Raw genomic sequence first — 24,383 nt, 5'->3', positions numbered from 1 at the left:
AAACTTACCTGTTGCCAAAGACTCAGTTTTAAAGTCGATGTAATAAAAGTAAAACAAGGAAACATTAAAAAACAATTATATTAACTCAGCCTTTTGTAAACATGAAAATGGTAAGAAAATATATAAAAATCTAAACTAATCGGTATCGAGTACATTAAACCAGAACATACTTTATTACAGATTTTCAATAGAAGTAACAATCCACCCATCGGTTGTTCCACTTGATGGTTTGAAGTTTTGTTTCCGAACATTTTTTAAAACTCCTCTTCCAAGTTTCATGCCGAAGTATTTTCGTTTCTTAAGTTCTTGAGATGTCAACTGATCTAGTTTTTTCTTTTTCGTGACTACACCAGATGTATTTCCCTTTTCCATGTTTTCATCTGTGACGATAGAATTATGAAGCCGACGCTTTTTACCTCTCTTGGATGCAACTTCAGACGTCTCTGGCATCATCACTTCCACAGTTTCACTTTCGAATGAGTTTCTTAGCTTCTTTTTCCTATTTGAGGCGTTAGTTTGTTTTTCACTGGGCTGGATAACTTCTTGTTTCTGTGTTTTACTTTTTGACTCAATTTCCACATTTTCATCAGATTTATTAGCTTTCAAAGGTTTAGGTGTAGCTTTTCCTGATTTGGTATTTTTTGGAGTTACGATTTTCTCTTTTAGTTCAATGGACTCATCTGGAGAACTAATATGTACATTGTATGTGCTCAGTCGTAAAAGTTTACGGGTCTTCTGTTTTTTTTGACTCCCTTTATTTTCCTCTGATTTCAGAAAGACTTCACCTTCTGAGTCATCGGAGCTAGTTTTCTCTTTATCAATCTTGACGGATTCTTCGTCTATCATGGTATCTTTGCCATCTTCTTCGTCTTGTTGATCGGTTGAATCGGTCTCTGATTCACTCATGATCCACGTTGGGTCAGTAGAATCATTTTCTTCTAGAGACGTTGAAAATAGCTTGTTATAAACGCTTTCAACATTTTCTTCATCACTACTTCCGTCTTCTTCTTCTGCTCCAGAGACATCTTCAATTTCTTCAGAATCGATTTTAACGTTCGCCGGTTTAAATGGTGTAAGAGGTATGGCAACAACAGGGGTCTGTTTAGCTTTGTCTCGTTTTGGGCTCCCTGTAGAAGATCTTTTGTTTTCCAAGAAAGAAACTTTTGAACCCGTTTTAACCAAGCCATCTTCTTCAGACTGTGTTCCATCTGCATTCGATTTTCGCGTTTCTGTCTTTTCCGTAGAACATACTTCTTCCTCTTTGGAAACATTTATTGATGAGTCAGCTTCATCGCTGTCAGCCACACTGCACTCTAGTTCTGAAGTTTCTAGTTCGTTGGCGCTGCTGTAGCAAATCCTTCGTCTTTTACTACCTTTCTGAAATTCTGCTTCCCTATTGATGTCCGAGGCCGTCAGAGATACTTCAAGAATGTTAGTCTTACTTTCATCTTCAATTTCGGAAGACTGACCAACATACTCCAACGACACATTGATTGACACGTCAGCTTTGTTTTTAATACCAGCACAGAACAAATCGACGTATTTGTGGATGCGACCGCTCAAACCTTCTTCTGGAGTTTCGCCCAGTTTCATCGTTTCTTGTAAAGTCATGGAAGTTCTATCTGATGATCTTTTCTTCAAACTATTGGTGACAGTACTATCTTGTTCAGAAATCGCAACTTTCTCTTCACATATGGTTGTCTCTAAATTATTGTCATCAGCTAATTTTGAAGTTAAATTTTCGTCAGCTGTTTTAATTTGACTTTCTACTGCTTCAGTCACTACTTCATTATCACCAGTACCGGCTTCATTTTCAGATGTTTCTTCTCGTTCTTGGTTAACAGATTTATTTAGACTTATCTGTAGTTCTGCTTGTTCATTGACAACAGTACCGGCTTCTTTTTGCGGCGTTTGTTTTGAATCTGCTTCTAGCTGACCAACTGTAGATTCCAACTCCAAAGATCTCTCATACAAGTTGTTACTCTTTGGGTTCACCCTTTCTTCGTTTCTTACAATCTCATCAACATCTTCATCACTCAAGCTATAAATAAGTGATATAGAATTTGTAACTGGTGATTCGTAGCCATCTTCATTGTCAGGTGAGCTATCTACTTTGTCGTCGCCATTTTCTGAACCTTTGGTTATCATTTGTTTTTCTTCAGCTAGCTTATCTTCATTCTCGTTTTTTCCGGGAGTGGCAAAAATTGACGACGCAGATTTATCACGACTATCAGTCTTTTCAGTTATACTGTTTTCTTCGTCAACAGTATTATTTTTATTCTCCAGATTGCAATTTTCTTCTTCAAGACGTTTTCTATCAATTGCTGGATTATCAGTTACCACAGTTGCACTATTTTTTTTGGCTGTTGCAACTGTTTCTTTAAGTGGCGTAGTCTTGGACGCTGACTCTGCTACAATTATAACGCTTTCATTGTTGGTATTGTCTTGCACATTTTTTTCTTGGTTGACCAGCTCAGTACTTGTGACTTTTGGATTGACGGATGTTTCGTTCACAAAGATGACACTTTCTTCAAAAGTCTTGGGAGATGTTTCGTGTACTATCATGACGCTTTCTTCTAAAATTTGGGCAGGACTATCGTTCACAATAATAATACTTTCTTCTAAAATCTTGGCAGATGTTTCGTTCGCTATCGTGACATTTTCATCTTCAACCACTGGTACTGTCTTTAATGTAGCTGCTGCTTTAGAAGACGTTTCTTCTTGCAAGGGAGAATCGTGTTTGGCAGGAGTTGTGATAGGAGACACGACATCAGGTTTGGTTTTTGTCGGCTCTAGTTCATCTAAAGGTGAGGTGGTTTCCGGTTCGTCTTCACCATTCTCCGCCATCATTTGTTCTTCAATTTCACCTTCCACCACTTCATCTTCGGGCAATTCTTTCAAATCTATACTAACAGGTGTATTTTTTTCATACCTGTCGACTTTTTTTTCGATATTTATTTCAGGAGCACCATTTTCTGCTGCTTCGGGTGCAGGTTTTCCACTCTTCAAGTTTTCATCATAATTTGTTTCATTGGTTAGAGGCCGCTCTGTTCCCACCCCACTACCAGAGATTTCTGTTGTCAGATCTTTCAAATTTACTTTCGTTTCTTTTTCAACAGCCACCACAATTTCACGCTGAGTTTTGAGAGGTTTTTTGGGAGAGATGATCGTAATTTCTTCTGACAAAATTTTATCCATTTCACCGGTAATTTCTGCAGCAACTATTTTTTCGTGGTCACTTACATCAACTCGTTTTCCAAGTAACACCTTAGGTGATTGTGTTAACCTCTTCATTATCGGTGAGGGAAGTTCTGTCATTGAAATGTCTACTTCCATTGGTTCACATTCAGATTCATTACTCGATTTTTTTGGTGAGACGTTTTCTTTGTCGTCAACACCGTTTTCAGCACCGCCATAGGATAGATTCAAAGAAAATGAACTGCTGGAGACATTGGATGGTCCTATGTCGTCGAACTTTGGTGTGGTGTTGCTTGTTCCCAACTTCGGCTCCTCTTCTTTCAAGATTTTATTTGTTAGTGAAGTATTTTTTGACTTCTCTGACTGAACTTCATCTTCAGTTGCTTTAGACTTTTTGTTTGGAGAGGGTTCCTCTTCTGTTAGACTAGCTTCATTAATAACGCTTAAATCAAAATCTATTTTGCTAATTTCAGCAACCTTCCGCTTGATTTTCTTGGGTGATTCTTCAGGAGAAATAGTTTCTTGATTTGTTTCTTCAATGGAATTTAAAGACTCGATGAAGTCAGCAGAAGGCGATATTTTAAACGGAGTACTCCCAGGAACGTCTTTAATCACAAGAACTTTTGACTCTTCAACCTTTTTCGTTGCCGAATGACTTCGGGATCTTGTCGAGATCTTGGGTTCATCGTCGGCGATATCTTCAGTGACGGAGTTTCGACGCTTTATGGTCTTTTTTAATTCAACCACGAGTTCTTTTACTGGCGGCTGTTTCACTTCCTCAGCATCTGTCTCCTTACTAACCGACTTTCGACGTCTCGGAGTCTTTGCCTCCGCCGGTTGTTCTTTGGTTACTGAAGACGCCCTCTTTCCCGGCTTTGGAGTAGACTCTTCTTGAACTGGTTCACTTGTTTTTGTAATCGAACCTGTAGAAAAATTATAAAAACCACTGTTTAAAAATTCTTAAATAATTTACTTCTTCTGGTGCGAATAGTTGAAGTCTTTTTCTTATCAGTGTCTTCAACGGGTTCAGGCTCTTGATTGACGGAAGAGCGTCTGGTTCTGGTTACTTTCGGAGTAGAAGAAGACGCGATGTCACTTGACGAATTTCTTCTTGTAAGGACTTTGGTAGGAACGGGTGAACTGGTGTTTAAACGACTTGATCTACGAAGAGGCGAGGCTGCTACCTCTTCTTTCTGTATTTCTCTAACGGGAGTTTTTCTCGGCATGATCACGGCTGCAATTTGTAATCACAACTAAAATTTATTTGTATTTTCAAAGGTCAATCTACATTTAGTACAAAAAAAATTTACCACGTCACTGTTCGTTCATAAAAAATAAAATAAACAATTTTGGGATTTGGATAAAAAAAAATCTCATCAGACTCGATATTTGAAATAAAAAACTGGCGATTCAAGTGAATTAATTGAATAGTGTTACGCAACAAAGATCCAGCTAGTGTCGTCTAAAAACGGAAATCATGGCTATTCAAGCCTTAATTTTACCGATTCTGAAGTGCAGTAAAACTGATGTAGCACCTCAGTTAGACTATTAGCTTTAAGAATTTTAGGTCCATATGAGGCTTAACAGATGCTGACAATTTTTATCGATTTAATAACGCGATGAAGTCCATTAAAAATTTTTTGTAGGTTGAATCTTTGTTGCATAACACTATTCAATTGGCCCTCTGTCGCAGACAAATGAACTAAAAGAAACCGGATAGCATAAATAACATACAAAAAAAAGCTAAAAACCAGTCAACATGATGACATTTTGATATATTTAAAGTTCAAATTTAAAATTCAAAATTTTGACAAGAGCGCAAAAATGCACATTGCCGATTGAGAGATAATTGCCGCGCGAGCGAGCGTTTTTTCAATTTTCTCGCGCTAGAGTGACAAAGTGACAGTACTCGAAAAACGTCAACATTGCGTTGTCAAACACGAGCGTAAATGCCTACTTTCTATATCGATTGTGGAAAAATTAGTTTTTTGCACGGCCTCCTCCATAAAAAGCTAGACTTTCGTCTATCCGGCCTCGCGCGTGCGAGTGATTTTGACGCTAGGGGCGCTGACATACGGTGCATGTGCAGTTGCATTACTTGGTTAAAATTTGAACTTTAAACAATGAAAATATTCCTTAGTCCGTGCTTTTAATCCAAATAAATGGCAAACTCAAGTAAGTACGTAACTGATCGAAAGAACGGATGGGTGATTTTAATTTTTTATTTAAGCCCAATAGATGACTCTGCCCTACTCCCGGTTATCTGTCATGTGTCAAACACAAAGATCAGCCTCACGCGCGAGGCCGGATAGACGAAAGTCTAGCTTTTTATGGAGGAGGCCGTGGTTTTTTGTGTTCGCACTTTTAACTATTCAATTGTCTATTGGAATGGTCAAATCGAATTAAAAATATAAAAATTGGGCTTTCTGTGGAGCTTGATGGAAATATTACTACTATTCACTACTATTCAAGGTCAAAAATGTAAACTTATAATTTTGTTTTGTCTCTTTGCACTGACTTGTAATTAAACTATAACAACCGTTACTCGTGAAATTACAAATTTGTTTTCTTACATACAAGCAAAAATACGAAGTAGTAGGTGTGCAATCCTGTATAATGTAAGGATAATTAACGCACGGTTAATCGAGCGAACATCCTAGCTCAGATAATCCGCACCCGGATAATCGAGGTTGTACTGTAAGTATTTCTATATTAAAATTACAAAATCAAAAAAAGTAAAAACGATATTATTGTCATGTTAAATTATGTACTAAAAAGTCAAAAAGTATTAATACATAGGTTATGCCAAGAAAAACTATAAATATTCTAGTCAAAACAAAACAAACAGGAATATCATTATGTAGATTCGTGGAATAGTTGATTGTAGAAAAATTCGAAGGATGAAGAATGCTTTCTTTAATTCATGGAATACATTTTTTCCGTTCCCGTTATAAGTTGTGAAAACAACAGGATTTTAACCTTATTACATACCACGTTTTTTCTATTGAACCAAAGAACCGAACCTCGAAAAAAATTAAATATATTATAGTTTAAATTACGGAAATATATGGTATCTTTAATTTGAGCTCAACGTAGGAGTTTTACCCTCTTGAGATTGAACAGATAAAGTTTCACCTCCGTGCGAAAAAACATTGTGCGCTCTGATCGCACAAAGGACGTTTTTTAAGACTTCAGACAGCCAGAAATTTACTAGGCATATGTTCGTGTCTTTCATGAATTCGTAGAATACTTGTTCCTTTTCCTATTATGTCCTTTCTAAAGATAAAACAGCTGAGCCAGGTCGTACCTACTACCTGGGTCCATTCATTATTGTCCCAAATATATCAAAAGAAATTAAAGATCAATATTCTGTATCGTACTGGAAAGTTGCAGAGATGTTGCTAGCGATAAGAACCAAGAACCATGTTAACGTATGCAAGGTTATAAAAAAAGTATCTTATAGCACCAAACTGGAATACTGCCTTTACAAAAAAATATAACGATAATACGTCACTGTGACAAAAAGAAGTCATGATATCGTGACAGTAGACATAAAACACGTTTAAAACAGTGAAAAATCTTAAATGTTATGTAAAAATAGCCGTTTTTTTCCTGAAAACACGTTTGCGAGCAGTACCATTTAAACTCATCGACCGGTATAAAAATCGGGTTAATTCATAAAATTATAAAAATCAAAATGACAAAACACGTGACTTACCTTGAAATTAACGGCACAGAGACCGACAAGTTTACAAAATAAATTCACTAAAATTAACAACAAAAAACAAAATTAATTTAACAATGACCGTTTGGACAGAAAATTAAAAATCACGTGTGTGATGAAAGCATGGCCGACACCAAGTTGCAGATGTGTTTTTCGGGTATCTTCGGTTCTTGATTTGCGCCGGCAATATCCCCACTATGATTATTGAAGTGCAAAAACGGGAGCGCGAAAGAATGAAAGAATGATTTATTAATTATTTCGCAATAAAAACTTAAAATTAAATTTCAAACTTTTCATTGTTGCGTTGGGAAACTTTGTTTTTTGTAAATATAGCAACAAAAGATTTTGAAATGTACAATTAAGTTTGTAAGACTATCTACAATTTGATAACTTTATAATAAAATTTTTTGCGCAAGTTGCAACACTTTCCGATGATTACCGATAAAATGGGACATGCGCGGTTTAGGATCTCCTTCACATTCAAAAATTTAAAAAGAAACGGTGACCATGTTAATCAGTGAATTTTGAGTTTTATTGACTGAAAATTGCAACAACCGTCTAAATTGTTAAAAACGAGATCGTAACCAATGAACACTTTTGGAAACTTATTTGCCTTTTTCAAATAGTGTATTTCGGTTTTCAGTATTGGCGCAACTGAATAAATTTATGAAACGTCAAACTTTTGTTTTATGAACTTACGAATTTTTCTAGCCAATAAAATATAATTCAAAGAAAATTACTTTCACTTGCTATAATAGTTTTTCGTGTTTTCTTCTTTAAGCATGTCGTCCCCAGCTCCGAAATCCCCGGAACAGAGCGAAAAAAGCAAGAAATATGACCGGCAATTGAGGTTAGATCCAACTCTTCAATTTATTTTGCTTATTTGGTTCAATTTAGATTATGGGGTGATCACGGACAGAAGGTACTAGAAAACGCGAAAATTTGCTTGATCAACGCGACTGCCCTCGGAACTGAAATTTTGAAAAGTTTGATTTTGCCAGGGATTGGATCTTTCACTATTGTTGATGGAGAAAAAGTTACTGATGAAGATGTAGGAACAAAGTACTGTACATTAAACGCCAGCATCTTTGATATTAAATTGTACTTGTTGTAGCTTCTTTGTTGACAACGATTTAATTGGCATGTCTAGAGCTCAAGCATCCACACAATGTTTGTTGGAGTTAAATCCAGATGTTCGTGGGGATTATATTGATGAATCAGTGGATCATGTTCTGGCGCATAGTCAAGACTTCTTTGATACTTTCACAGTGGTTATTGCGACTTCTTTATCTGAAAAGTTGGTTCATGTAGGGAAATAGTTTTTGCTTAATCCTTATTTTTAGAGTTTTAATGCCACTTTCAAGACACTTGTGGGAGAAAAATGTTCCTTTGATCGTTTGTCGCAGTGTTGGCTTTTTGGGCTATATCAGATGTCAAGTAAAGGAACATACTGTAGTTGAAGCACATCCTGATAATGAAACTCTAGATTTAAGACTAGATAATCCATGGCCTGCACTGAAGGAACATTTGGATAAAATTGATATACCAAAACTTGATAATAAAGAAAGAAGTCATGTTCCTGCACTTGTTATCTTGTATTACTACATAAACCAATTTAAAGCACAACATGGTTGGTGCAGCTTTATTTAAGCAAATAAATGTTGATATTTTTTTTGAAGGACACTTGCCAGCTTCCAGGGCAGAGAAGGAAGAAATAAAAAGAAACATTTCTGAAAGTCCTACTCCTGATGAACATGGAATAAGACATTTAGAAGAAAATTTCAAAGAAGCAATCAGATATATTAATACCTGTGTTACAATAACAAAAATACCTTCAAATGTTCAATCTATACTTAATGATGATAGTTGCATTAACTTACATCAAAATAGCTCCCCATTCTGGGTACTCTGTGCGGCGCTAAAAGAGTTTGTAGAAGCTGAAAATGCTCTTCCTCTCAAAGGAACTTTACCAGATATGGCTGCTGACACCAACAGCTATGTTACATTACAGCAACTGTACCAAAAAGAAGCACAAAGACAGAGTGAAATAGTCTACAGAAGAGCCTTAGAAATGGCGCGGAATTTAGGCCTATCTCAAGAACTGTTTACTGAAACTGATGTACGTTACTTTTGCGAATTTATTGTGTAACTAACTTTCCATTTTTAGGTCCGATTGTTTTGTAAACACGCCAATGAATTATACGTAATACGCGGTAGCTGTATTGCAGATGAATACCAAAAAACAAGATTGGATTTTACTTCGTATCTTGAAGACTCTGACAGTCTGATGTTCCATTACATTACACTTCGCGGTTTGGAACGTTTTATTAGTGAATTTAACAGTTACCCTGGTCAATTGGATGATCATGTAGAACCAGATGTTCTCAAGCTAAAAAGTATTATTGGAAAACTATTAGCAGAGTGGGGCTGCACCCAAATCATTCGTGACGAGAGAGTACATGAAGTGTGCAGATATGGGGGAGCCGAACTGCATTCTGTTTCTGCCATTCTGGGAGGTTGTGCAGCTCATGAAGTAATTAAGTTAATAACTTCTCAGTACAAACCGCTAAATAATACTTTTATTTATGATGCAATTACTTCGACATCTGCTTCTTTTACACTGTAATTGGTGTGTTAAATGTTATTAACTGGATAAGAATAATTTTTCAATATATTATAGTGTTAATATATTTTTCGGAGTTTGCAGTTTTTATTTCAAGTTTCATTTACTTTTCGCGCCCCTTGGAATGAACGCTATTGGTGAATTTTTGGCTGATGTGCATTTATTGGTTCTTTCAGAGTGCCACGTGACAGAGTTGACTCATTTGACGTTTGTCCTGTTATCAAACAGGTTTTTTTTGAATAATTATAACCTAGTTAGTCATATATTTTATTTGATAACAAACAATGTGCGAAGTAGGGGAAGCCAGTAGAAACCTAGCGTCAACACCTTCTTCCACCACGTCAGGATGTTTATCCAATGACGAAAGTGCAGAAGATCATCTTTTACCCTCCAGTTTGGCAACTGAAGAACTGCAATTAGCGCTAAACAAAGTAAATATTAACAATGTAAGCAAATTTAGATTGTAGCTCGTCTCTTGTAGGAGGCAACTGAAGAAGAGTTACTCAAAGCAATATCTCGATGCAAAGACTTGGTTTTAGAGAGTGATCAGTGCTCATTAGAGAGAAAATGGCTAGTAAGGCATTTAATTGAGCTGCGATTACGTTTACAAGAATGTAGAGAAGCAATGGTGGATCCACAGTAAAATCACAATTTTTACAATTAAAATGGTATGACATTGTTATTTTTTAGACACCCTAGAAATAAAAGTAGTGGAGTTTCTAAAAGAACTGTAAGAGGACATCATCTAAATTTGCAGCCTCTGTTGAGGAGTACGTCTTCAAAGTATTGTGACCACTGTACAGGCACAATTTGGTATAAAGCAAGATTAGATTTTTTCATTTGTAACAATTGTATTTTTACAGGAGTGTAGTGCAGGCTTGGTATGAATGTGAAGACTGTGGATATGCATGCCACCATAAATGCATTTCTCAAATAATAAGAGAGTGTGCACATGTTGTTGCAAGTGAACGTGGTTGTTATGAATTGGAAATTTGCCCAGAAGAGGGATTATCAGCTCAAAAGTATTTATGTGCAGAATGTGCCTCACCTTTGCCTATAAGTGAGTTGATAGGTCTAAAGCAATTGTCAAATTTGCGGGGTATTTAATTTTTTAAAAACACTAGACAGTGTGGTGTGTAGTTCTAATTGATTCTGTATTGTGCTAGCTGCTCCAAAAGGAATAAGCTGTCTTGGTAGATTACTATTTCCAGGTAAAGTATTATAAGGTGACCAATTGTTCATTGCTTTCCACTGTGGTAATCACTTTTGATTTAACAAAGAAACCCAATTATGTAGTCAGCAGTTAATAAAGTTTAATTTTTACACAGAAGAATCAAATTAATCAATGCAATAACTTTGAATTGCTTGTAGTTTGCATAATAGGCACCACCTGCAAATTCAGCTTTTTTCGTGAAATAATCGTCGTCGTTGGTATGTTCTCTACCTATTTCCAATTATGTCATAAATGACACGTGAGCAGAAGCACCACACTAATAATTATCTTTTCTTTTTTATCCGAAATTTTATAACTTTATTTTGATGGAACTTGGAGCAATTTGGTATAGTATTTCTTGTAGATTTTTTTTGGTTCGATTATTGATTTTTTGTGTTATCAGACAAAGACTGGAGCGAAGCCCGCCGCTGCGACTACTCCGGTCTTTACTACTGCTCAGCTTGTCATTGGGGTAGCTCAGCGGTCGTCCCAGCTCGAGTTGTACACAACTGGGACCTCAACCCTCAATCTGTATGTCAAGCGAGTTTACAACAACTAAGAGTCACATCAAATCGGCCTCTTCTGAACCTAGAAGAACTAAATCCCCGTTTATTTTCTTTTGTTCACGAACTTAGTTTAGTTCGTCGTCTCCGTCAAGAACTGTACGGAATGAGGAAATACCTGTCAGTATGTAGAAAAGCCACAGAAGACCATTTATTGTGGAAAAATGTGGATGTTCCGCATTTAATTGATACACCGGAATTGTATAGTCTTCAGGATTTGGTTGATACGCATTCGGGAGAGTTGCCATCGAAGTTGCATACTGTTATTGATGTCTTTAGTAAACATATTAAAATTAATTGTGAGGTGTGTCGCGGAAGAGGGCATATTTGTGAGATTTGTTCAAATGATGAAGTTTTGTTTCCCTTTGATGCTGCTGCTGTGATTTGTAAAGAATGTAGTGCTGTTTTGCATAAAAGTTGTTTTAATAGGAAAAATAATAATTGTCCGAAATGTATTCGAATACAACGACGGAAAGAGCAAGAGCAAGATGTAAATGAAGTAACTGAGGAATAGCTGTGATAAAAAATTACACTTTAAATTTAATATACAAAGTATTTAAAAGAAGCGGTTGTTAGTTGTAGCTTGGTGTAAACTTAATGTTTGTGAGTGGAGGTATGTGTTTCCCACTTAATGTTTATTTAATATTATTAAATAAAAACTAAAAGAAAAATCAAGTTTTTTTTTCGAAGGCCCAAAACAGATCTCCATAATTTATCCCTGGAAAAGAAATTCTATTGCAAAAAATTTAAATGCGAGTTTATTAGTCACCACTATACACCATTGAATACTTAAAATAGCGCGATTGAGTTAAAATAAATTGATTTAAGAACCCGACAAGACATCATAATTTAATTTTCATATTTTTTTTAGTAAAACTGTAATAAAATGTAATAAATAGTAATAAAATGGCAAATCTTATTGAATCCGTGCATAAACAACATTAACAAACGCAGTTGCTCAATGAACGATGGAAGTGGAAAACGGAGGGTGAAATCATTGCCCACGTGCTTTCGAAGCCACTTAATTTGTAGTAGTTCGCTAGCGCGCGTGAAATTCAGTTTATCATTTCAAGAGACATCTAAATCTAAACTTAATTAAACTTACTGAATAAAAAAATTACCAGCGAGAGTATAAAATATAATATCGTGCCTTTTGTTTTCCGCCAATAATCTTCTTGCATTCTACATCTTCAATTAACTTCTTAACCCGTACACATATTTTATGTGGACGGACCGAGATAGTAAACAGTATAATTCGCCTCTCCATTTTAATTAAAACTATTGTGCTAAGCCTTCGTACGATTAAAGTGATCTTGAACACGCCAAATAAACTGTTTTATATTCCGGTTTCAACTTTTTGATTAGGAAACGACGAATATGTGTATGAAGGTTGATAATTTATTCAAATATTATCAAGTGATGAGTAAGAATAAAGTGTTCTGGGTTTATCTACTTGGTGAGTGTCAGCTTAACATATTTATATCACTTGACGGGTTGCAATTTCAATTGAATTAATTGGTAACTACAAAGCGGGCTCAAAATTTTTCTTTGATCCAATTCTTCAAAGGTAAAACAAAAATAAATGATAATTTATCAGCATTTTTTTGATAAAATTAAATGAACAACTTGTTTTATTCGAAAACAGTTTATTTTCTGAACACCAAAAAGTAGTAGAACCTTTTTATTGTTGTAATTTTAATTATTTCAACACCAAAACAATCGTTTGCTGCGATAAATCTGCAATCACAAAAACTTTCGAACAAATAAATGTGACCGGATTTGCCCAACAATAGGTGCATAAATAAGTCGGAAGTTGTACAGTTATCAATTTAATTTACGGCAAAATCTGTTTTATGCAGGAACGAAAAATAAAATTCGTCATTTTACTACGGAATTTCATGAGCCACAACCTTAACTATTATTAAGTAGAATGCATTAGCTAAATTAAAGATAATTCTGCTGCTGCCTATCCGGCGTAAAGAAAGCTATTTTTAATGATGGGAAATGATGAGACGATGGATTGGGTGTGGTTGGGGGTATCGTCGTTATTTTACTTACATTCAACCACGGCGATCCGCACCCCACGTGTTAACATGATGAGCGGTGGTGAATAACGTGTTAGTGGAATTGATTAATGATTATTTTTTTCGATCGCACGCGCCCAAATTATTATTTAAACAGAAGGAAGGTATATACAATGAACGGGTTTATACTCCTTTATTATGGATCGTTGTTTTATTATGTACTTACATGATGTAATTGCAATATTTTACATCGATTTACATAATATGCATGTAATATCTCCTTAATATGCATAATCAATTTTGCATTAATACTTCACATTATTTAAACTGTATTCATTTTACTAACAGCATCGTTTTATGAATAAAAAAAAAATTAAATTGCTATTCCAAATATCCAAATAGGTTTGGTTTAACTCGATCTACATTTTTTCTTGACACGTTTTATTTTAGTGCCATATACTAATGCGTCACATTATATTTCGTGTAGTAATTATTAAAGTGCTATTTGTGACCAGAATATTCTAGTTTTATTTGTCAACTGAAGCTGCATTGTGCTCATTACAAAATTTTAAATTTGTTGCTTTTTACTAGAAACAACCTTCATAAACAGGATGTTAAAATGTTTGTATGTACCTAGTTGTACAATAAATCGAATTTTCTAGGTTGCATGTTTTAACAACACCACAACTATGAATGAAGTAATATGACACCAATTTCAATTGCATTATAACGAATTTATTTGTCTAAAAATACTACAAAAGTACCTAAGTAATTCATTTTGCGGTTAATTTTTTTATAGTATTAGAGACATTTGATTTTAATGAACTCAATGGCAAGCATTTTTCTTTTTCAATATTCCACATGTAAATTATCCTGTTTTGTCCACATATTTTATTCATGTAATGAAAAATGAATAGATAAAAAATAATTTTTTAATGGGAGTATGTTAATTATATCCGTATTTTTTCAGATATAACTTGACCATCGATATAATATTATTTGAATAATCAGAGAAAGTTAATTACTGATTTTAATATTCATGAATATCAGAGACTATTAGGTGCATCAATATTTAATTACAGCAAGATTTATAGAGTTCCTGTTACGATATATAATCGACCAACAAAACGAAAAATACGGCACTCTGCTTTGAGATAATGGCCGAACATAAAGTTTTATTATTTTCTTAGAGTTCAATTTATCTTTTCAGTTGACATCTATTTCAGTAATATAAGACTGAAATAGAGGTTACAAATGACAAACTTACCACTACTAAAATATTGTCGTCGCCACTGTAATTTCATAGTTTAAATAACTATCAGGCGCAGATTTACTCGTAAAACGGACAATAAAGTACCTCTTAAAATCTGAACATTATTTTTAATTTACTAATGATATTGAGATTCCGGAACTAAACTTTTGCTTTCACGTAATAAGACTTTTTGGAAGAACAGTTGCGTGCATCACGAACGACGCCTTGTTCGTTTAATATGGATTTATCCTTAACAAATTTGTAATTTTCCAGGTTTATGCAGCGTTCACACCGTCTCCTCATTAAGGATCACGAGCTTAGACGTACCGAAGACTGCTTGGGATTCGGTAAAACTTAACTGCAAATATGATGTCGAAAATGGAACTCTTTATGATGTAAAATGGTACAAAGACACCAAAGAATTTCTGAGATGTACAGCAAATGGGACAATTCAACAATTTCCAAATAAAGACATATCGGTTTATCATATAGGAAGATCACAACCTGGGTCCTGCTTTTTTGAACTTACAGCACTTACCTCAAAAAGTGGAGGAAAATATACATGTGAAGTTAGTTTGGATTGGCCTACATTTTTGATTGATGTAAAATCGGCGTATTTACAAGTAATAGAGCCTGAGAGAATTGTACAGTCATCACCAACAACTGAAGGTATAAGCAATTTTCAGAAGTAAATATAGCTTTTACTTACTTTATTTTAATTTTTAGAGGTGATTATTTCCGAGAGCATCAGTTCAAGTACAGGTAAATTTAAAATTAATTTAACTGTAATATACTGAGCCGTAATTATTTATGGACATACATATACATGAAAAATAATGCAATCAGTGATTGTCTACAGAAAGTACATTTTAGTTAATAAATCCAATTTCTGTTAAAAAAACTGATGATGATTTTTTCAGGTTTACCGTACGTACCGTCAGTAGCAGACATTTTAATAGTGTTTGTAATGTATATTTTTTACTAATAAATTTCTTTTGTATATTTACACAGATAATGAAGATTTTTTTAGTCCTACTGTCGTCTTGGGATTGTGGTCACCCGGTACTCACTCTCATGCACTTGCATGATGTTAGCTTTTTTGATAGAATAATTATTAAAACAAATGGCGACAACTTTAGCAGCTCGTTTAAAACGTGAAAGAAAATTCTTTGTTACCTGAGTACAGAATGAATGATAAAAAAGAATACTTGAGTTCACAGCCTTCAATTTTGTTTTTTTTAACATTATTTAGGGCCCTATTCAACACTTGTTGGACGCTTGCTTCACAACTAAACTGTAAAAGACAGAATTTTCCCGGCGCATCCACCATTAAAATTTAGTTTTTGAGTAAGACTTTGAATTAGATGAATTGTTTTCTAAATACAAAAATTTCTTGATTTGAGACGATCTTGTTTATTTGCATGTATATTACTTGATTTAGTTGCAGAGTTTTTTTAATTTTTATAATATAATCACTTTTGGGAGTGAAATGAAATCCGTTGATTGTTTACAAATTTGATAAACCAGACCCAACTATTTTTAATTTAAACATAATTCAACTTAATTAAATTATTAGGAGTATTATTTAATGCAAAAAGAGCATGTGTTAGTGTACGAACATAGTAAATTACATCAATAAATTTTTATAATCTTCAGTTTTTAATATCAAACAATTTAGAATTCATGAATAATCCTCTAAGATGTCCATTTAAATCCTAATTTGGAGGTAGACTTCTTACTGTTAGGACCAGACCCTTCAAAGTGGGATCCACAATGATTGATGCGTAACAAAAAAGCAACGCCTGTTTTAACTGTGACAGTGAATAACAAGAAAGTTACACATACCGGGGGAAGTTATCTCTGCCGGGGGTGTTCACACCCTAGCTGTCATGTCTTTCCGGATACCTCAAATTATAGTTATAGTTATAGATTCATGGCAAAAGTGACCACAGGAACTCTGGGAATCTGAAACATACAAGACCTAACACAAACAAAAGCAACTACAGAAAAAAATATATAAAAAGGATATTAATGGGCACTCAATACAACTCTATCGCGAATCCTACTGCTTCTTCTCTCTGAAGACATCTCCTGGGTAGCCTTGAGATGTTGTGTTTGAGAGATAGGGGGCTCACCAGACAGAGGGGTGATGTGAGCGTGCACTGTAAAGTCTGAAACTTTCATATTGCATTGTTGTTAGTCCAATTAAAAATGTTAACTTACCAAAGACTTTCTTTAGAATAAAATAGAAGTGGTTAAGAATTGGCATTTGGCGTCTTAAAAAACAGGGTAGAATCCTACAAATTTAGCTGTTTTCCCAAAAATAAACAGTTGAGAAAAGTCTAAAATCTTTCAAAAAGATTAATTTTTATGCACCCCAAAAGTATCCAAATATTTATAGACCACCAAAAATTGGGCACACGAAAGAACAAGGTAGAATCCTACAAATTGACCACATTATTGTTATAGATATTTTTCTGCTGGCCTTGAAATGTGGCTTAGGCTATTATTTATAATAAAATCTCAAAACTAATTCATTAATCGGTTTTAATTTTAGTTTAAAAAGCAAGTCTTTAGTTACGAAATACGCAAACTCTATAAGAGCAACGTTAGTTATGCGTATTTTGTGTTGCATATCTAACTATTCAACATCTGGTTTTAATTTTTTTTTTCTTTTCAATCAATCAAATGCAAAAAAGTAATGTTTATTTTGAACAGCAAATATTTCTTAAGTGCCTACATAACAGGATGACAAAGCTTTAAAGATTCTTTTTCATTATATGTATTATTGTCGTCAATCTTGGATTATTGACATTTGTACCACCATCAAATTTATTTACAAGTGGATAAGCTTTTGTGCAAAAAAAATGCACCTATCGTTGAATTTAAAATAAAAATGCTGTCATTTTGTTTATAAAACTAAGAACGTATACTTAATTTAATCTTTTTCATGTGGAGTAGAAACTTAACTTTTTTTAATATTACTAAAATTATGTAAGTAAATATTTATGTGTTTACCTAGACCTATGTTTACCTGTTAATAAATACTCAAAGGAAATAAACAGTTATCATCTGAACCAAAGTACAATTTCTAAAACAAGTGTTGCATCTGATAAGAATGATTGATAAGTTATCCTCTTAAAATTTTATGTTAAATAATTATGTAGACCACTTAAGGCACATCTGTTGATAAATATATTTGTTCTATACTTAAGTACTTAAAACTTACTTTCTTTAGGTATAATCCTTAAAACAGCTTCTGACATCAATTAACACACAATCGAGAGATGTTTGCCCTTCTATTTCAAAATTTTGTTGTATACTTAGACGTCTGATGTCTTATCAGATTATTTTCAAACGAAGCCGCTGTTATAGGTATTAATATTGTTGTCAAAATTTAATGTTTAACGCTAAGTATTGAGGATGAAGTTCGTAATGTGTGAATTTTTGGCTTTTAATGCACATATTCAGATTATTCAATTTAAATTCACTTTTATGGAACGTTCTACAAAAAAATATTATTTTTTTTTATTAATTTAGATGATATTTATACGTTATTTAGATTGTTTTAAGACGTCATGAAGCAATATGTTACATTAGGCCACCGGTTTAAACAAGTTTACATTTTATTTCACTATGACAGCAGTTTACATCGTAATTTGTATATAAAATTGAAATACATTCAATAAGATTGTAAAATTATTGTATTACTATCAATAGAATCTTAGTTGTGTCTTAAAACCACTTTGTCTGATTACATCAATCAATCAAGGCAGACACCATCGTATGATTTGCTAGAACTTCATTACAATGGATTTGTTAACAAAGGCCTGAACATTTTTTTTAGATTACAATTTCATATAAATACTTCCACTCTTTGTTTCCGTTTTATTTCGTGCAAATCCTGAGTTAAAATGAAAATTGCTACAGGACTCCTTTTATTGCTGGCATCCAGCAATGTCATAGCAGAAGAACCGGTTCGTTACGACAATTTCAAAGTATACAGATTGGTACCGAAAACAAATGAAGCTGTTGAAATTCTTCGAGATGTTCAAGAAAACAATCCTCTTTACGATTTTTGGAGTTCAGTTAAAGGAGTTGGACATCCAGTTGATGTAATGGTTGCTCCTCATTTGAGGTATCGCTTTAACGATACAATTTCCAGTGGAGACTTTGAATTTGAAGAGTATATTTCTAATGTACAACAACTTATTGATGATGAAAATCCTAAGATTTTGAGCAGAGGGACAAGAGCTCATGAATGGACTAGTTATCACACTCTTGCTGAGGTAATAATTTATTTATTAGTTATTCGACACAAACTAGTTATTTTAGATTAATCAATGGTTGAAAGACTTGGCTTCTAAATATTCACAAGTTACGCTCATAACAGCAGGAAGAACATACCAAGGACGTGATATTCTTGGAGTAAAAGTTTCATATAAAACTGGAAATCAAGACCGCACTGTTTTCGTCGAATCTAACATCCACGCCCGTGAATGGTATATAAGAAATAGTAATAAGAAATATAACTGAAATGATATTGCTTTACAGGATCAGTTCTGCTGTCTCAACATACATTTTGAATGAGCTTTTGACTAGCACGAACGCTAATGTGCGTCAAATTGCAGAAAGCCACGACTGGTATTTTGTACCAGTTTTCAACCCTGATGGATTTGAGTACAGCCATACGACAGTAATATCTCCTATATCTTTAAAACCAATCTATTTAATTTTGTTTAGGAACGTTTGTGGCGAAAAACTCGCACTCCTTACAGTGGCTGCTATGGTGCAGACCCTAACAGAAATTGGGGCTATCATTTTAACGAAGGAGGTACTAGTAATTCTCCTTGCTCTGAAACTTATCGCGGACCAAACGCATTTTCTGAGATTAATACTAAAACTCTTGCCGATTTTCTAACTACAATTGGACCAAAACTAAGAGCTTATATTTCTTTCCATTCGTATTCTCAGCTTTTGTTGTTACCATATGGTCATTCGTCTGCACATGTGGAAAATTACAATGACTTGGTAAGTAAAAAGCAAAAAAGAATTTTTTTGTAAATTGGTTTTAGTATTCGGTTGGAGTAAAAGCAGCAAGCAGTTTGGCACAACGATACAACACAAGATATACCGTTGGAAACATCGTGGATGTTCTTTGTAAGTTGGTAAAGCGGTTTCGTTATTTTAAATAACTTTCGTACTTAAGATGTTGCTAGTGGAGGAAGCATGGATTGGGTAAAAGGTACGTTCGGAACTCCGATTACTTACACGTATGAGCTTCGTGATACTGGTCGCAATGGTTTTGTTTTGCCAGCGAGTCAAATTATTCCAAGCGGACAGGAAACGTTAGATTCTCTTGTTACCATTCTGCAAGAGTTTGATAAGATTTTGTAAATTACATTGTATCAGAAGAAATAAATAAATAAAATGCTCTAAATTCTTATTTCTTTCCTACAATTTTTAATAAAATGACTGAAATTTATAGTGTTCGACAGATGAGGTTGCTAAATTTTTTATTTGAGCTAAATTATCAATGTTTTCCAACGGGAAAAGTGAAACAAAAAAGTGTCTACGTTGTTCAGCACTTCTTGTTTTCATATTTTGATATTAAAGCCGGTCATAAAACTTATCTCAAGTTATGAAATGATCTTGCAAATAAAGACTTCTTCTGTACTAACCTATATTACATTGATACTGATAAGGGGAATGCGGATTACTACAAATCGTATAATATAAAATTTATTGCCGTTGTGTGGAATGTTTATTTTTGAGATGGTTGATGCAATGATTTATAAATGTCTATTAACGATGCATGTCTAGACACAAAATTTAGGCCAAAACAGAGCAATTTTATCTGAAAATTCAACTAGGTGCATAATTACCTGTGTTAGGTACCTAATAATGAATTTATACTTAATGCATAGACAAATTCAGTTTATTAACGGCGCAAAAATAGGGAATTTAACAACTCCAATTTCTTATTCCATAATTTCAAAATTCTGGAAGATAAATATTGACTTATTTCTTCCTATTTATCTTTTTATTAGTAGCATATCTTGGTCTTATTATTAGTGTTTAGACTTTTACAATCAATAAATTTTGGAGATAAGGAGCAAGTCTTTATATTTCAATTTGTTTTACCACTTACGACATGAGGGCATTATGTGTTTTCCATATCTTCAGTTTTAGTCAGCACTAGATTAGATCTAGGTATAAATACTATAAAACATCGTCTAGTTCTATTTTCAGGTCAGTTTTGACTTTAATATGTTTGTTATACTTTTATTGGCATTATTTTCTCCAGCGGTTTTAGGGGAAGTTCGTTATGATAATTTTCAAGTACTTAAGATAACGCCCAAGACTGAAGACGCCGTGAACTTTTTGAGAGGTCTTGCAGAAAGTAATAGTGGTTATGATTTCTGGACAGAGGTTCGAGGAATCGGATATCCAGTGGATATAATGGTTCCTCCAAACTTAAAATCTCAGTTGAGTTCGATGGTTGACAATGGAGCAATAGATTCTAGGATTTTTATTGCCGACGTACAAAAACTTATTGATATTGAAAGACCTAAAATTCGCCCTAGAGCGACTAATTTGGAGTGGACCGACTATCATACTCTTGAAGAGGTAAATAGCTTTACTAATAATTTTGGATAAAAGTTCACACAATTATTTTAGATAAATCAGTTTTTAATCGATCTTGATGCAGAGTTTGATTCTGTTACACTTGTTGATGTTGGTACTTCCTACGAAAATCGTAAGATTAATGGAGTTAAAGTCTCTTTTACGCCTGGTTTAGAAAAGAGAACTGTTTTTATTGAATCCAATATTCACGCAAGAGAATGGTATAATAATAACAAGTTTTAACAACTGTATACAGTTTTTCGTAGGATAACTTCGGCCGTGTCGACATGGATTCTAAATGAAATACTAAGAAATACCACCGAGACTGTACTCGACAGTGTGACTAACTATGATTGGATTTTTGTTCCAGTTTTTAATCCTGATGGATTTGAATACACCCATACTGTAACTATTATAAAAAAATATTTATTTATATATTTGGTCATGAACTTTTAGGAGGATCGCATGTGGAGGAAGACTCGAACACCATACTTTTTCTGCCACGGTGCTGACCCAAACCGTAATTGGGGTTACCAGTATAATGAAGGAGGCACCAGTGCTTTTTCTTGTTCCAGTACATATCGCGGACCACACGCTTTCTCAGAAAGAAGTACGTCGACTATTTCTGAGTACATTACATCAGTAGCATCAGAGCTTCGTGCTTATATTTCTTTTCATTCGTACTCTCAAATGTTATTATTACCATATGGAACTTCTGAACGTCCCGATAATTTTAACAACTTGGTAAGTTATTTGACGAGATAACCAATAGTAGTTAGTTAACAATCATTTTAGCTTAACATCGGGAATATCGCAGCTGAGACATTGAAAAGTGTTCACGGTACAGAATACACTGTCGGAAATATTGTGGACATTCTTTGTAAGTGGGTACTGAAAACGACTTATCGATTAATTGGTTTAATCTTAGATGTCGCAAGTGGCGGAAGTATGGATTGGGTAAAGGGAACTTTTGGAACTCCAATTACTTACACTTATGAACTTCGCGATAAAGGTGAATATGGTTTCATTCTACCACCGGAACAAATCATTCCCACCGCTGAAGAAACCTTCGCATCTCTTCTAAAAATATTGGAGGAATTTGATAAAATTTTGTAATGTACAAAATAAAGTATTTAGAAATGTGTTGATGTAAATTATAAAACTGTTATCTTTAAAGTGATGTCCTATTGTACAGGTGATGTCAACATAATTCCGGTTGTTGAAGAATAAACAATAAGAATAACGCAAAATACTTATCAAAAATAAACGATAAGTTAAGTGAACACTACAACAATCTAACACAATCAAATAATATAAAAGCGACAATCAGAACTAGATAACTCTTATAACAGTTCAATAACCAAAATGAAAACACTGTTGCTCCCGTTGATAATTGCAGCAACTGTCTGCGGTTCCCAAGAAAAAGTTCGTTACGACAACTTTCAAGTGCATCGATTAATACCACACAATAATGATAGTCTAAACTTAATAAAACAGCTTGGGCGTGATTATAATTTGAATTTTTGGAAAAGTGCTGTAGCTGTTAATCAATCTATCGATGTCATGCTGCCATCACATCACACTCAAAGCTTTGTAGAAGCCCTAAAAAATAAAAATATTTACTCTACAGTAATAATAAACAATGTTCAAGATCTTATTGATAATGAAAGAGGTGTACGGCAAAGTTCTGATTTTGGATGGGACGACTACCACACTTTACAAGAGGTAAGAGCAGAAAAATTACGAAACTGAGTTTAATAGGCTTTAGATAAATGTTTGGTTGTCAAATTTAGCGGACAAATACCCAAATCAAGTCACGCTTCAAAAAGGTGGAACATCATACGAAGGAAGGCCGATCGTAGGTATGCACATCAGTTTTGCTCCAGGTAACGAAAACAGATCAATTTTTCTAGAAGCCAACATTCATGCTTGTGAATGGTAAGTACGATAGCGAGATTTTTAGAAATCATTAAAAAATTCAAGGATTTCTTCGGCTGTGGCCACTTACATTTTGAACGAACTCCTCACAAGCGAGGATCCCACAGTACGTGAAATCGCTGAAAGTCATGATTGGTACGTTTTTCCCGTTCTCAATCCCGATGGATACGTGTATACGCATACCACAGTAAGTAATTTTTTTTTCTCGATTGAATATTTGTAACTTTGTTCAGGATCGTATGTGGCGCAAAACCAGAGCTCCATATGGTAACTGTTTTGGGGTTGATCCTAATCGTAATTGGGATTACCATTTTAATGAAGGTGGTTCGACTGATAATCCTTGTGATACTGTATATGCAGGACCTGAACCTTTTTCGGAACCTGAAACACGATCCTATTCCGAGTATCTTCAAACAGTTGGTGCTAGTTTGGAGGCTTACTTTTCTTTTCATTCGTACGCGCAAATTCTTCTCTTACCGTATGGATACACTCCAGATCATTTGGATAACTATGACGAGCTTGTAAGGTCATCAATTATTAGGTATATTTGACTTGTAACAAGACTTACTAATTTTAGTATGCAGTTGGGACGAAGGGTCTTGAGACTTTAAAGCAATATTATGGTACTGAATATGAAATTGGGGATGTCGCGGAAATATTGTGTAAATTTTAGAGATCATACTGTAAAATCAAACCGTTTACGTTGTAATTTTAGATGTGGCAAGTGGTGGAAGTCCTGATTGGGTGAAAGGAACATTTGGAACTAGAATAACATACACTTATGAATTGCGGGATACTGGCAAGAACGGGTTTATTCTTCCAGCTGCACAAATTATTCCAACTGGAGAAGAAACTTTCGCCTCAATCATTACAATATTGCAAGAATTTGCTAAATTAGAGTAATGAATCACTATTATATTACTGTTTGGAAAAATGTTATGATGAAATAAAAACGGAGTTCTGTGTTATTTACTTGATTTAGTAATAATTACGACCTAATGTGTTGAAAAACGCCACATCAAGCGATGTTTTTGAACACGATTAATTTGGTGACCAGCCAAAAGAACAAACCTAATTTAATAGATGGATTTAGCTGCCACAGATTTTACTCCAGTAAAACTGATTGGTTTCTTGTTTCTATAAAGAAAATTACGTTATATAAACGCATCTGCAGAAAATTGATGTTAGTAGTTCTAAAATCTAGATTGGGAAATAATCATC

The 24,383-nt window shown here is 34.2% G+C and overlaps 7 protein-coding genes across 9 annotated transcripts; 6 read left to right on the top strand and 1 right to left on the bottom strand.

Moving 5' to 3' along the window:
- Positions 1–59: 59 nt before the first annotated feature.
- On the bottom strand, positions 60–7,101 carry LOC148178987 (uncharacterized). Its single transcript, XM_088031405.1, has 3 exons — positions 6,917–7,101; positions 4,172–4,432; positions 60–4,121 (listed from the first exon to the last, which is right to left on the bottom strand). The coding sequence occupies exons 2-3, from the start codon at positions 4,422–4,424 to the stop codon at positions 175–177; spliced, it is 4,200 nt and encodes a 1,399-aa protein (XP_087887531.1). The 5' UTR covers positions 4,425–4,432; positions 6,917–7,101; the 3' UTR covers positions 60–174.
- A 274-nt stretch (positions 7,102–7,375) lies between these two features.
- On the top strand, positions 7,376–9,633 carry APP-BP1 (Nedd8-activating enzyme E1 regulatory subunit APP-BP1). The gene is made up of 6 exons (XM_088031406.1): positions 7,376–7,772; positions 7,820–7,984; positions 8,037–8,219; positions 8,266–8,552; positions 8,602–9,041; positions 9,090–9,633. The coding sequence occupies exons 1-6, from the start codon at positions 7,705–7,707 to the stop codon at positions 9,546–9,548; spliced, it is 1,602 nt and encodes a 533-aa protein (XP_087887532.1). The 5' UTR covers positions 7,376–7,704; the 3' UTR covers positions 9,549–9,633.
- A 102-nt stretch (positions 9,634–9,735) lies between these two features.
- Positions 9,736–11,992, top strand: DEF8 (differentially expressed in FDCP 8 homolog). 2 transcript variants are annotated; one of them, XM_088031407.1, is made up of 6 exons: positions 9,736–9,976; positions 10,027–10,184; positions 10,236–10,358; positions 10,409–10,605; positions 10,712–10,756; positions 11,162–11,992. In XM_088031407.1, exons 1-6 carry the CDS (start codon positions 9,830–9,832, stop codon positions 11,833–11,835), a joined length of 1,344 nt encoding a protein of 447 aa, XP_087887533.1. In that variant the 5' UTR covers positions 9,736–9,829; the 3' UTR covers positions 11,836–11,992. The 2 variants fall into 2 exon arrangements, with proteins under 2 accessions (XP_087887533.1, XP_087887534.1); XM_088031408.1 differs by lacking the exon at positions 10,712–10,756.
- A 326-nt stretch (positions 11,993–12,318) lies between these two features.
- LOC148178984 (uncharacterized) lies at positions 12,319–15,602 on the top strand. The gene is made up of 4 exons (XM_088030050.1): positions 12,319–12,777; positions 14,871–15,266; positions 15,324–15,359; positions 15,518–15,602. The coding sequence occupies exons 1-4, from the start codon at positions 12,699–12,701 to the stop codon at positions 15,580–15,582; spliced, it is 576 nt and encodes a 191-aa protein (XP_087886176.1). The 5' UTR covers positions 12,319–12,698; the 3' UTR covers positions 15,583–15,602.
- Positions 15,603–18,511: 2,909 nt separating this feature from the next.
- On the top strand, positions 18,512–19,994 carry LOC148178983 (zinc carboxypeptidase-like). The gene is made up of 6 exons (XM_088029741.1): positions 18,512–18,886; positions 18,933–19,099; positions 19,152–19,293; positions 19,341–19,628; positions 19,673–19,757; positions 19,807–19,994. Exons 1-6 carry the CDS (start codon positions 18,512–18,514, stop codon positions 19,992–19,994), a joined length of 1,245 nt encoding a protein of 414 aa, XP_087885867.1.
- An 873-nt stretch (positions 19,995–20,867) lies between these two features.
- On the top strand, positions 20,868–22,340 carry LOC148178982 (zinc carboxypeptidase-like). The gene is made up of 6 exons (XM_088029502.1): positions 20,868–21,227; positions 21,279–21,445; positions 21,491–21,629; positions 21,681–21,968; positions 22,020–22,104; positions 22,153–22,340. The coding sequence occupies exons 1-6, from the start codon at positions 20,868–20,870 to the stop codon at positions 22,338–22,340; spliced, it is 1,227 nt and encodes a 408-aa protein (XP_087885628.1).
- Positions 22,341–22,565: 225 nt separating this feature from the next.
- LOC148178981 (zinc carboxypeptidase-like) lies at positions 22,566–24,130 on the top strand. Of its 2 annotated transcripts, none has more exons than XM_088029766.1 (6): positions 22,566–22,949; positions 22,993–23,162; positions 23,208–23,349; positions 23,396–23,683; positions 23,740–23,824; positions 23,878–24,130. In XM_088029766.1, the coding sequence occupies exons 1-6, from the start codon at positions 22,590–22,592 to the stop codon at positions 24,063–24,065; spliced, it is 1,233 nt and encodes a 410-aa protein (XP_087885892.1). In that variant the 5' UTR covers positions 22,566–22,589; the 3' UTR covers positions 24,066–24,130. The 2 variants fall into 2 exon arrangements, with proteins under 2 accessions (XP_087885892.1, XP_087885893.1); XM_088029767.1 differs by having other exon boundaries at positions 22,831–22,949; positions 23,018–23,162.
- The last annotated feature ends 253 nt before the right edge of the window (positions 24,131–24,383 follow it).

Source organism: Gnatocerus cornutus, chromosome 2 (genome assembly GCF_029298725.1).
Source record: "Gnatocerus cornutus isolate USDA-ARS CGAHR chromosome 2, icGnaCorn1.1, whole genome shotgun sequence".
Taxonomy (NCBI): Eukaryota; Metazoa; Arthropoda; class Insecta; order Coleoptera; family Tenebrionidae; genus Gnatocerus; species Gnatocerus cornutus.
Note: the sequence above shows the minus strand (reverse complement) of the source record. Positions and strands in the feature narration are given on the sequence as shown.